Source organism: Erinaceus europaeus, chromosome 17, assembly GCF_950295315.1.
Source record: "Erinaceus europaeus chromosome 17, mEriEur2.1, whole genome shotgun sequence".
NCBI lineage: Eukaryota > Metazoa > Chordata > Mammalia > Eulipotyphla > Erinaceidae > Erinaceus > Erinaceus europaeus.
In genome coordinates, this window is record NC_080178.1 from 71,842,784 (window position 1) to 71,856,577 (window position 13,794).

Genomic DNA, 13,794 nt, shown 5'->3' on the forward strand with positions numbered 1-13,794 from the left:
GAGCGGTGGTTCCCAGGCAGTATTAAATACTGACAGTCAGGGAATGAAAAATAGCCACAGCCGCCACCACACACAGACATACAGACACACAGAGACACACAGAGACACACACACACACACACAGATACACACAGACACACACACAGACACACACACACGGACACACAGACACACACACAGAGACACACACACAGAGACACACACACAGAGACACACATACACAGACACACACACACAGACACACACACACAGACACAGACACACACACACACAGACACACAGACACAGACACACACACACAACACACACACACACAGAGACACACAGACACACACAGACACACAGACACACACAGACACACACACAGACACACACACAGACACACACACACAGACACACACACACAGACACACACAGAGACACACACACACACACACGCCCCAGCCTGTCTCCCACACACCCACCCCTGGAAGGCAGCTTACCTGAGTGATCATCGGAAAGCCCATGATGAAGAAACAAATGCAGCAGCCTAGGGTGAAGACGGGCTTGTGTGTGCGCAGGTACTTGGGGAACTCATCCGAGATGGAGGTCACTATGGTCTCGATGGTGGCAAACTGGAAGGGCGTCGGGGAAACAGGAATCTGAGACACACCCTCCAGCCCAGTGGGCTTTTGTATTTCTCGGGGGGGGGGGAAAGGCATCCTGTCAGGCTTGGCTTTAGCACTGCACCCCCCAGTAGGTTTGAAATACTCTGTTGGTGTCCAGCCTCTAAGGCCAGTTAGAGGCATCCAGGTGGGATGTTAGCTTTTACAATCTGTGCTTGGACACCGCCCCAGACACTGCACTCAAATCCATCCATCCAGAAGGCACTTAGACATCACTTCATATGCATGAGATGTAAATTCCTCCTCTGCTTGAGGAAAAACCCTCTTTGCATCCAACTACTAAACTTTGAGCTGCCTGTCATGCTGATTTGTAGTCTCAGACCCAGGGCAATTTTCCCTAACATTGGCTGTCTATCATCCTCCCTTACCCAACTCCACAGAATAAGCTTTGGCAGCACGCCGCCCAAGCAGGAAGTACACATGCTAAGGACAGAACAGAGGGTGGAGGGAGGGCTGGGGAGGAGAGGGATGCTCTTTGCACAGTCACAGGAGTCACCACAAGCTCAAGGGTTTTCTACTAAGTCATTCTTACATTACTTGGAGAAGCATTCAGGTCCCACAAGGCCTATCCCCGACCAAAGACCGAGCCCAGGCCCCAGAAAAGAGTCTTCAGAATGATCCTGGGCCGAAGAAATATGGAGAAGGGACTCACCATGGTGTCGAGTCCGAGTGTGAGGAGCATCAGGAAGAAGATTATGGCCCAGAATGGAGAGAGGGGCAGCCTGGTCAAGGCTTCCGGGTAAACCACAAATGCAATGCCTGGGCCTGCGAGAGACAAGAGGATGAAGGCAGACTCACCCAGCTCTGAGTCACTCTTCCTGGAAGTCCACGAGACCCTCTCTCCACGGAGAATCTGAGCCTTCACTTAGAAAGTTCTTCTCCCACCGCGGATTATCTGTTTTCACTCTGTCCATGACCACATGTGGACACTGAGCTCTTGGAAAGAGAGGGCCGGTAGCATTAGGTTCCCACCTCAGGGAACTTAGAGGAGAGGCTCAAACACAGTGTCAAAGCGGAGACTCAGACACTCGAGTGGGGGGGGGGGTAGTACCATCACCCTCTAAAATAGTGGTTCTCACCAAGGGCAGTTCTGCCCTCTAGGGGACGTTTGGCAGTATCTGAGGATGTTTGTGTGTGTGTGTGTGTGTGTGTGTGTGTGTGTGTGTTTGTTTTGCCTTCAGGGTTATTGATGGGGTTCTACAAATCCACTGCTCCTGGAGGCCATTTTTCCCATTTTGTTGTCCTTGTTGTTCTTGTTACTGTTATTGTTAGAATTGCTGGTGTTGTTGGATAGGACAGAGAGAAATTGACAGAGGAGGGGAAGACAAAGAAAGGGAGAGAAAGACAGCTGCAGACCTGCTTCATTGCTTGTGAAGCGACACCCCTGCAGGTGGGGAGCCGGAGTCTCGAACCAGGATCCTTACTCCAGTCCTTGAGCTTTGTGCTATCTGCACTTAACCCACTGCACTACCACCTGGCACCCTGGAGATGTTTTTGATTCTCACCACTAGGGGTCTGTGGGGGCTGATTATACAAACAACTCTCCACACACAGGACAGCCCCCACAACACAGAATCATCTAGTCCAAGTATCACAGGAGTAAAGGTGGAGAGACTCTACTTTGAAAGTTAGAATATGTCCACAATGACATCATTTCCCCTTCAACTGCTCATCTTCCTCTTCACTTCTCCAAGAGAAACATTTACAAAAAACATGACTTGATCTGACACCTATAGGATCTTGGTCTACAAAGGCGTGATAAAGAAGGGGCCCTGGGGTGACCAGGTGGTGGTGCATCTGGTTGAGTGCTCATGTTATAATGCAGAAGGACCCAGGTTCAAGCCTCTGGTGCCCACCTGCAGGGGGAAAACTTCACAAGTGGTGAAGCAGGGCTGCTCTCTCCTTCTCTATATCCTCCTTCCCTTTCAATTTCTGGCTGTCTCTACCCATTAAATAAAGATAATAAAAAACTAGAAATAAAATATTTTTTAAAAGAAGGGGCACTGGGCAGCTGGGGCAGCACAAGGGGTGATGAAGCACAGTACCAAGCTTAGTGATTTCCCCAGGCAGACGACCTCCCAATGTGTCCCTGGAGCCCCAGCTCCCCAGAGCCCTGCCCCACTAGGGAAAGAAACAGGCTGGGGGTGTGGACTGACCTGCCAACACCCATGTCCAGTGAAGAAGCAATTACAGAATCCAGAAGTCTCTCCTTTTTCACCCCCAAAAGAATTCTGGTCCATACTCCCAGCAGAGGATAAATGTAAGGGAAAGATGACCAGAGGACTCTGAACCCCAACTCCATCAGGACCCAGAGAGAGAAGAGGAAAAAAGGAGGGACATTTGGAAGTAGTAATAGCGCAGGTGTGACTTAGAAAGGAAGAGAAAACAGGAGCGTGGGCAAATATATATAAATATAGACCGTTGTTGAAGTAATAGTCAGCCCATATCTGTGACCCTGGGAGAACTACTGTAGCTTTTCCAATGGAGGGAATGGGGACACAGAACTCTGGTGATGGGAAGGGTGCCGAATTATACCCCTATTATCTCATAATTCTGTAAATTAATATTAAATCACTAATAAATTCAAAATTTAAAAAAGGCTTAGGAAAATGTGGGCCCTAGGGAGATAGTTCAGCAGCTCAAAACCCTAAGATCAAGGCTCCAAGTTCAGTCGCCAGCACTGCCACATGCTAGAGCTGGCTCTGATCCTGCTCATATGGTCTTCTCTCTTGCTCTCACATGAATAGATAGTGAGGGAGTCGGGCAGTAGTGCAGCGGGTTAAGCACACATGGCACAAAGCACAAGGACCGGCATAAAGATCCTGGTTCGAGCCCCCAGCTCCCCACCTGCAGGGGGGTTGCTTCAAAAGCAGTGAAGCAGGTCTGCAGGTGTCTATCTTTCTCTCCCCCTCTCTGTCTTCCCCTCCTCTCTCCATTTCTCTCTGTCCTATCCAGCAACAACGACATCAATAACAACAATAGTAATAACTACAACAACAGTAACAACAAGGGTAACAAAAGGGAAAATAAATATAAATAAATAAATAACGATTTACAAAAAAATGAAAGAAAGCTTGGATTCTAGTGACTATAGATAGATGCGGGTCCAAACTCGAGCACATACCAGCCTGTCTCTGTGAGCAGCCCTAGATGTACCGCTTAGCCTAAGTGTTTGCTTCCCCGGCTGTGAGAAGAGGCTGGCACGACTGCTTCCCAGCTGAGCAGGAAGCAACGGGAGACTCTGCTAAAGCGCCAGGCAAAGTATGTCCCGCACCCTCAGCACTCGCAGGACACAAGCCTCTCTGTCATGAGTGGCTCCTGAACGTGGCGGTGGTCCCAATTCTGCTTTTCCCAAGGTCGCTGTGCGCGATCATGGCACGGCACACCTGAGCTGGGTTTTTCTCCGTCACCATCAAGCCTTGCCAGACTCCCTCTCTGCCTTGTGGCCCCACTGGGAAGATTACTCTAACCCAGGATGGCTAAAACTCTGGCAACTGTAGATTTGCTTGTAACTGGGAAATGAAAAGAGAACTGGGCAGAGAGAGGCCAGTGAATCACAGTAGCAGCGCACTGCTGGAAAGCAGAGGCGGCCGCACCTGGGGAGCTTTCATGACTCAGAAGCAATGGCCAGAAGCAACGGCGCTTTGTTCAGCTGGAATTCATCAAATGGTTAGTGCCCGGTGCTGCAGAGGGCCTTGGGAACTTCAAACAGCAGATTGCCAATGCCTAGAGTACTTCTGCTTTAGACATGTAGACATGTATCAAACACATGACAGAGCCAGCCTCTGAAGGCTCCCTGTGTGATGTGCAAAGGAAATGTCTGGATTAAACGGGGGCCGGGTGGTAGCGCAGTAGGTTAAGTGCACATGGCGTGAAGCACAAGGACCAGTGTAAGGAACCCAGTTCAAGCCCCTGGCTCCCCACCTGCAGGGGGTCGCTTCACAAGTGGTGGAGCAGGCCTGCAGGTGTCTATCTTTCTCTCCTTTCTGTCTTCCCCATCTCTCTCCTATCCAAGTACTAATTCTGAGATTAGACGAGATCAGGAGTGTTCACAGTGGTATGGCTGCAGACTTCCCCTCCTCTCTCAATTTCTCTCTGTCCTATCCAACAATGGCAACAATAACAGCAACAACAAAGGCAACAAACTAGGAAAAATGGCCTCCAGGAGCAGTGGATTCGTGGTGCAGGCACTGAGCTCCAGTGATAACCCTGGAGGCAAAAAAAGAAAGAAGAAAAAAGGAAAAGAAAAAAGAAAGAAATGTCTAGGTTAAAGTACAATTCATCTCAGAAGGCTAGAAATGGACCTAACTTATGATCCTGCAATTCCTCTCCTGGGGATATATCCTAAGGAACCCAACACACCCATCCAAAAAGATCTGTGTACACATACATTCTTAGCAGCACAATTTTTAACAGCCAAAACCTGGAGGCAACCCAGGTGTCCAACAACAGATGAGTGGCTGAGAAAGTTGTGGCATATATACACAGTGGAATACTTACTACTCAGCTATTAAAAACGGTGACTTCACCGTTTTCAGCCCATACTGGATGGAGCTTGAAGATATCATGTTGAGTGAAGTAAGTCAGAAACAGAAGGATGAATATGGGGTGATCTCACTCACAGGCAGAAGTTGAGAAACAAGATCAGAAGAGAAAACACAAGTTGAACCTGAACTGGAGTGGGTGTATTGCACCAAAATAAAAGACTCTGGGGTGGGGGAGGTACAGGTCCAAAAAGGATGACAGAGGACCTAGTGGGGGTTGTATTGTTATATGGAAAACTGAGAAATGTTACGCACGTACAAACTATTGTATTTACTGTCTAATGTAAAATATGAATCCCCCAATAAAGAAATTTTTTTAAAAGTAAAGTTCAAATGGGTCTCGAATGCAGAATGTGAGGAGGCCAGTTCAGTGCTCCTGCAACAGCCAACCCAAAAAGTGGACAAGCCTGTCTTGAAATGGCTGCGACCTGAGGATTGCGGTTGGTTGCTTTCACAGAAGCTGGACTTGTGAGGCTTACTGCTCTTTCAGGATGGAGAATGACTTGGAATATTGGGCCTGCTCCCATTTTAGCTGTTTCCCTAAAGCGTGCAGGTGAAGACATTTTCAGCAAACCACTTAAGCTTTATGGCTGGGGAACAGATTTTAAAAATACATCTTTAAGGGGCCATTCTCAGGTGGTGCAGTGCCTAGACCTCTGTAGCTCTGAACAGAAGTTGAGGTGGTCAGTCCTGTTGGAGAGATTTCACCTGACTGATAAGATCTCTGAACTAAAAGACTCAGGGGAAGCATAGCAGACCATCTCAGTGGTCTGGCTATCCAGCAGTCGCTACCCAAACATCACGTGGACCTTTGTTCTGATCTGCTGTGGCCTAGCGCAGCCTTTCTAGCATTGGATGAGCACTGAGGTGGCGGGTGGGGCTGGATCCTGACCATGAGTCACCAGGCAGTGTGGAGAAGGTGGGGAGAGGGTTCCCAAAGGCTGCTTTTCTCAGCCAGCCTCCTGGGGAGAGTGTGTCCTCTTCCCTGTGCCAACTGTGAACACATAGCATAGCTTGGTGTTCACAGTCCCACCTCAGATCCCAAAAACTCTGAGACGACTGAGATTTCAGGCAATGACTCAGAAAAAAAAAATGCCTTCCTTAGAAATGAGTGGTAGGAGTGGTAGTCTCCCCCCGTTTTCCCCTCCTCTCTCCATTTCTCTCTGTCCTATCTAACAATGACATCAATAACTACAACAATAAAAACAACAAGGGCAACAAAAGGGAAAATAAATTAACAAAAAAAGAAGTGAGTGGTAAATGAAATAGTATTAGATCATTAAAAAGACTTTTTTTCTGCCTCCAGGGTTATTGTTGGGGCTGGGTGCCTGCACTATGAATCCACTGCTCCTAGAGGCTATCATTTCCCTTTCGTTGCCCCTGTTTATTGTTGTTGTTGTTGTTACTGTTGTTGTCATTGCTGTCACTGTTGTTGGATAGGACACAGAGAAATCAAGAGAGGAGGGGAAGACAGAGAGGGGGAGAGAAAGACAGACACCTGCAGACCTGCTTCACCACCCGTGAAGCAACCCCCCTGCAGGTGGGGAGCCGGGGGCTCAAACCAGGATCCTTACTCTGGTCCCTGCACTTTGTGCCATGTGTGCTTAACCCGCTGTGCTACTACCCAGCCCCCAAGACATTGTTTTTAATTAAAGATCAAAACAAAGTTCCTAGGAAGGAGTGGGGGGTACAGATGTGACCCTAATCCTTGTCGCGCACTCCTTAGAGCTCACACTAAGCCAAGACTAGAAGTGGGGAATCAGACTGCAGATTCATACAAGGACTCAAATCAAATTTAAATAAATCAAGCTGCAGATTCACATGATAATCCATGCAACTTCAGATGAGCAGGGCTAAATGTCCCCAGGGTTGAGACCCCATGGCTCACTGGCCCGTCCCTGCCTGTGCACGTGACAATAAGAAATTACTAAGTAGTAATGCAACCCTAGAGACAGTCATAAGTGAGCTAGTTCCTGTTAAAATCAGAGTGAGTGGAGGGGAAAAAAAAACTGAAAAGATAAAGTTTCAGAAGGGAACATGAGTGATTGATGCTTTTTATGTGAAGGAAAAGTGAACTTCTAGTTGGTTTGAGAGACATGTACCTACTGATTCCTTTTCTGGGGCAGGAGAAAGCTCAGGAGATGGAAATGGGGTTCAGGTCTCAGGAATCACTCCCCCTGGCAATGTGGCCGCTCTAGCTCACAGTCAGCTTGTACTGTCACAGCAATAACCAGGACTTTCAGATCTGCTAGAAAGTGGGACAGGACCTACCTGCTTCTGCTGTTTGCTGGCAGGAAATGAGGGCAGCTGGGATGGCACAGGCTCCACAGACACACACTTCCCTCCCCGGCCCCCCACTCTGCATGCAGGGTGCTAGAGATGTCTCCCAAAGGAAGGACACAGGCTCAGCTCAGTGTCCCTCTAACTGAGCGTCCTTCTACAGACCCAGACATTCCTGAGGGTTAACATTCTTCAGCAAAGCTAATTACCATCCCCACCCAGAACATACTGACTGCTTAACTCTGCAGGGCACAGATCAGCACCAGCAAAGCAGTATTCAGTTACCCCTGGGGAGCCAAGGGGAGAAGCTGGCAGCCTACCAAGAAGGTGACCTCCCTCCCTCCCTTCCTTCCTTCCTTTTTGCCTCCAGGGTTATCACTGGAACTCAGTACTGACACAACAAATCCACTGCTTCTGGCAGCCATTTTTCCTATTTATTGCATAGGACAGAGAGAAATTGAGAGAGGAGGGGGATAGAGAAGGAGAGAGACAGAGAGACACCTGCAGACCTGCTTCACCACTTGTGAAGCTTCCCCTCTACAGGTGGGGAGCTGGGGCTTCAAAACTGGATCCTTGCGCCAGTGCTTGCACCTAGTATTATGTGTGTTTAACCTGGTGCACCAGTGCCCCGCCCCTGAAGGTGACATTTCTAGAGCTTAGTTCTTTCATGTGCTGAGCACTATCTGAGCTGCACAGGAAGCTGCTCACAAGCATGTACTTGGCATTTCTAGGACCCACGGGTCTGGCCCTATGGCCCCTAGCACAGCCCCCTACCCCGCCCCTCCCCAATGCCAAGATAACCTAAGAAACATCTGACCAGAGGAAGACAATGACAGGCAGTCACCAACACGAAGCCCTTTAAGCAGAGAAATGTATAAAGCACACAAACCCTTTGTAGGATAAGGAAATATGGCAGTAAATAAAGAACATTAATCTCTCTGCAAAATGCTATGCCAGAAAAGGATCAAATGAGATAATAAAGAAAGATCACAACAAGATCAGAAGAGAAAACACAAGCAGAATCTGAACTGGAATTGGCGTATTGCATCGAAGTAAAAGACTCTGGGGTTTGTGTGTGTGTGTGTGTGGGGGGGACACAGATCCAAAAAGGATGATAAAGAACCTAGTGGGGGTTGTATTTTTATATGGAAAACTAGCAAATGTTATGCATGTAGAAACTATTGTATTTACTGTCGAATGTAAAATATTAATTCCCCAATAAAGAAATTTAAAAAAAAAAGCTCACAGAGGGGACCAGGCAGTAGCACAGCAGGTTAAGTGCACGTGGCATGAGTGCAGAGATCAGTGCAAGGATCCAGGTTCGAGCCCCTGGCTCCCTACCTGCAGGGGTAGGGGTCACTTCACAAGCGATGAGGCAGGTCTGCAGATGTCTATCTTTCTCCCCTCTGTCCTCCCCTCCTCTCTCAATTTCTCTCTATCCTATCCAACAACAACAACAGTAACAACAATAAAGACAACAAGGGCAACAAAAATGGAAAAAATGGCCTGCAGGAGCAGTGGATTCGTAGCGCAGGCACTGAGCCCCAGTGATAACCTTGAAGGCAAAAAGAAAAAAGAAAAAGAGAAAGAAAGAAAGAAAGAAAGAAAGAAAGAAAGAAAGAAAGAAAGAAAGGAAGAAAGTTAGCTAGCTAGCTAGCTCATGGAAATGTTCATCATTAAAATGGTGTCAGCTGGGTAGTAAGTAAGCATTTTGGAGCTGGGTGATGGTGCACCTGGTTGAGTGCACAGGCTACAATGCACAAGAACCCAGGTTTGGGGCCCTAATTGGGGAATCCTGAGTCTCCCAAACAGATTTGATGGGCCTAGACCTCAAATAAATCCCTCTCTCCATTGTTACTGGTCATCTCTATCAGGAACAACAAAATAGACTCCTTTGTGGGCCCCCATAGGATCTTGCCCTCAACCTGGATCAACAATGGTAGAGAATGTTCCATCCTCCGAAGGGAGGATGGACAACATACTCTGATACACCTGAGGAAAATGGGTCGATACTGGGGCAGCATGGAATGTTCCTACTTGTGACCACAGAATGTGAGCTCAGATCTAGAGGGATGTAGAGGTCACACAGGCTCCTAAGCTAATTATGGCCCCAGATCACATCAAATTGAGGGTTTACAGTAATATTTATACCCCTTTCCCATATTAAGGAGCTACTCTCTTCCCTGATCCATCTTTCTGGTCCTTTTCCCAGCCATGACATCATCTCCCCAGACAATAATTAGGATTTACCTTCATATCAGATTACAGGCTCAGGCAAAATAAATAAATAAATAAAAATAAAACACTAGTATAGCTACAGGCCCTTTGAAATATAACTAAAATATGCCTACTAGATATCTACAAAATGGAGACCCCCCCCAACGCTTCACCTGCACTACTCCAGCCTTTAGGTCCATAATTATCCAACAGTTTGTTTGGCTTTGTATGTTAACTCTCTTTTCAGCCACCAGGTTCCGGATGCTAGCATGATGTCAACCAGACTTCCCTGGACAGACAACCCCACCAATGTGTCCTGGAGCTCTGCTTCCCCACAGCCCTTCCCCACTAGGGAAAGAGAGAGGCAGGCTGGGAGTATGGATCGACCTGTCAACACCCATGTTCAGTGGGGAAACAATTACAGAAGCCAGACCTTCAACCTTCTGTATCCCACAATGATCTTGGGTCCAATGATCTTTAACTCCCAGAGGGTTAAAGAGTAGGAAAGCTATCAGGGGAGGGGTTGGTATACGGAGGTCTGGTGGTGGGAATTGTGCGAAGCTGTACCTCTCTTATCCTATGGCTTTGCCAATGTTTCCTTTTTATAAATAAAAAATTACAAAAAAAAAAAACTTATAAAAAAAAAAAAAAAGAAGAACCGAGGTTGGAGCCCTTGGTCCCCACCTGCAGGAGGAGAGCTTTCCAAGTGGTAAAGCAGTGTTGCAGGCGCCTCTCTTTCTATCTCTGTCTCCCTCTTTCCTCCTGATTTCTGGCTGTCTCTACCCAATAAATAAAAGTGAGAGAGAGAGACAGAGAGAGAAAGGAGAGAAATAGAGGACATTTATCCTTCATTTTGCCACCAGCACTGTCCAACCTTGCCCACCCACCTAGCACCCACCCACCTAGCACCCACCCACCTAGCACCCACCCACCTAGCTCCCACCCACCTAGCACCCACCCACCTAGCACCCACCCACCTAGCTCCCACCCACCTAGCTCCCACCCACCTAGCACCCACCCACCTAGCTCCCACCCACCTAGCACCCACCCACCTAGCTCCCACCCACCTAGCACCCACCCACCTAGCACCCACCCACCTAGCTCCCACCCACCTAGCACCCACCCACCTAGCACCCACCCACCTAGCTCCCACCCACCTAGCACCCACCCACCTAGCACCCACCCACCTAGCACCCACCCACCTAGCTCCCACCCACCTAGCACCCACCCACCTAGCTCCCACCCACCTAGCACCCACCCACCTAGCTCCCACCCACCTAGCACCCACCCACCTAGCTCCCACCCACCTAGCTCCCATGGGGGCAGAGAGGGAAGGAGGATGTGTCAAGACTGCACTGTTGTCTAGGCAGAGGCACCTGAGAGCGTATTTGACATAACACCCAGGAAAATGCTTTTTAAGTCAAGGCTCTTACTGCACATGAACTAGGTCCCTACAGAGGAGAGACATCCTAGAGCAGGCTGTGCCCAGCTCAGCGGCAGGGGCACTACTGTGCCTACAGAACCTTCTGCCAGCACTCCACAGGCGTAAAGTGTGTGGGCCCCATGCTTACTCCAGCTGAAACAGAAGGGAGAGGAAAGGGCTTCCAAGCCCACCTGGCTACAGACTGGCCGGATGACAAGCTGCCTGGACTTCTGCCTGTGCCAGTCGCAGTCCCTCCACACAGGGGACCCAGGTCACCCCACCCTCATCCTGTTCCGGAAAGCGACCTTCTCCGAACAGCACACATTGATGGCTTGTCAAGTGACCCACCCAACAGCAGCGAGGTGACAACGGCAGCGTACCTTGGTCAGCCACGTTCTCGATGTTGACCTTGCGCTCATTAGCCATGAAGCCGATGACCGAGAAGATGACAAAGCCAGCAAAGATGCTCGTGGCACTGTTGGTGCAGGTTACGATTAAAGTGTCCCTGGAAGGGAGAGACAGACGGGGGGCTGCATCTGAGAGTAGTAATGGGCAGCGAAGAGCATGGGGACCTGTGGGCTGCCACTGCACCTGTGCATTCACTCTCACTTCTAGGCATGTTCCTGCTTGTCATTTGTTCCCAAGGGCAGAAACAACCAGTCCAGGGTGGGAGTAGATGGCATAATGGTTCTGCAAAGAGACTCTCCTGCCTGAGGTTCCAAAGTCCCAGGTTCAATTCCCCACACCACAATAAGACAGAGCTGAATAGCGCTCTGGTAAAGGGAAAAAAAAAAAAAAAAAAGGAAGGGAGGGAGGAAGGAGAGAGTACAAACCAGTCCAGACTACAGATTCTTTCTGGCTCATTTTAGAAGTGCCAAAAATCTGGAAAAACAAAACCTTTCCCTAAGTATTTTGTCCAAAGATTTTGGGGTAGGGAGCCAGGTGACACCCAGTTAAGCACACATAATATTAAGCACAAGGAGTCTGGTTTGAGCCCCTGGCTCCCCAGCTGAGTTCCGCCCATCCCCCCTGTTAGGTCAACCAGCCACCTGAAATACCTCCCCCACCCCTGCATCTGAGGACACTGCAGAGTACAGATCACACCTCTGTGAGGACGGTTCAATCTTCCCGGGTCACAGCTTAACTGTAACATGTTCTTCTTGGCTCACAAAGTGTCTCATATATTGCCTTAAATACTGTTGGGGCCAGGGAGACAATTCAGCACATTAGGGCACAAGGCTTGCTTGTCTGACAGCTCTGGTTCAATGCCCAGCATTGCCAGATGCCAGAGCTGAAGAGTGCTTTGCTCTCTCACCTCTTTCATAAAAATAAAACAAATCTTTTTATTTTATTTTTTGATTGCCACTAGGGTTATCATTGGGGCCCAGTGTCAGCAATACAAACCTACTGCTCCTAGTGGCAGTTTTTGTTTGCTTGTTCTCTCTCTCTCTCTCTCTCTCTCTTTCTCTCTATTATATTTGATAGGGTAGAGAGAAATTGAAGGAGGAGGAGAGACAGAGAAGGAGAGAGGAGAGAGGAGAGAGAAGGAGCTGGGTGGTGATGCACCTGGTTGAGTGCACATTACAATGCAAAAGGACCCAGGTTTCAGCCCCTAGCCCCACCTGCAGGGGGGACCTTTGCGAGTGGTGAAGCAGGGCTGCAGGTGTCTCTCTGTCTCTCTGTCACCCCCTTCCCTCTCGACTTCTGGCTGTGTCTATCCAATAAATAAGTAAAGATAATACCAGAAAATCTAAGAGAGAGACACCCGCAAACCTGTTTCACCACTTGTGAATCACCCCCCTGTAAGTGGGGAGCGGGAGCTCAAACCTGGATCCTTGTGTGATAATATGTGCACTTCACCAATTGTGCCACCGCCCTGACAAATCTTTTCAAAAGGATCAAAAACAATGAGAGCTGAGGAGCCTGTCAGTGGCACACACCCAGTTGAGCACACGTGTGACCACGCACAAGGACCCAGGTTCAAGCCCCAGTCCCCACCCTCAGGGGAAGCTTCCCATGTAGAGCTTCAAGTGTCTTTTTCCCTCTGTATCTCCCTCTTCTCTTCCCCTCTCAGTTTCTTTCTGCCTCTATCAAAAAATAAATAAAAGCAACGAGAGTTGTCATGTTGGGCAGCTAGAACTTTGCACGGATCACTTTACTCTCGTGAAGACACAGAGGAGGCCCGCTGGCTGACACGGCTCACTCGGTGGTGTGCTGCTTTGCTCTGCCCGTGGTCAGGTGTGACCCCAGTGTCCACAGTGCTGGGGGAAGCTTCTGAGCTGTGGTTTCCTTTCTCTCTCTCTGCCTCCATCTTGCTCCGTCTGGAAAAAAGTCCGTGTTGAACGCACAGCCCCAGTGATGACCTAATTGACTAATGAATTAGTTAAAGGCTCAGAGAAGTATCATCTTTCCTTATCTGGGAGTTGTAGTGAATGCTGGATTCATAATGCGAATACAAGTTGGCCTGGGTCCATGCAACTCATTCTTTTTCATTTTCTTTTATTGATTTTTAATCAGACATTCAAGACATTTGGGATGCATTGGATCGACCTTCTCGTGGTGCATCCCGTGAGTACCCATTCATTGGGGAAACTGACGATCCTTCCTAGCCAACTGAATCCACATGGATCCCAGTCACTTTCAAAGCCAGCGACAAGCAGCTCCT

General features: G+C 48.7%; 1 protein-coding gene across 2 annotated transcripts in view; it reads right to left on the reverse strand.

Annotated features, from left to right (window-relative positions):
• Nucleotides 1-13,794, reverse strand: part of SLC6A5 (solute carrier family 6 member 5) — a 75,613-nt gene that overhangs the window by 15,923 nt on the left and 45,896 nt on the right. For both annotated transcript variants that reach the window (XM_016185085.2, XM_060177022.1), the window contains 3 exons: nucleotides 11,510-11,634; nucleotides 1,318-1,430; nucleotides 483-614 (listed from right to left, as the gene is read on the reverse strand). In XM_016185085.2, the coding sequence (XP_016040571.2) occupies nucleotides 483-614; nucleotides 1,318-1,430; nucleotides 11,510-11,634 (370 nt within the window). The remainder of the gene's footprint in view (nucleotides 1-482; nucleotides 615-1,317; nucleotides 1,431-11,509; nucleotides 11,635-13,794) is intronic.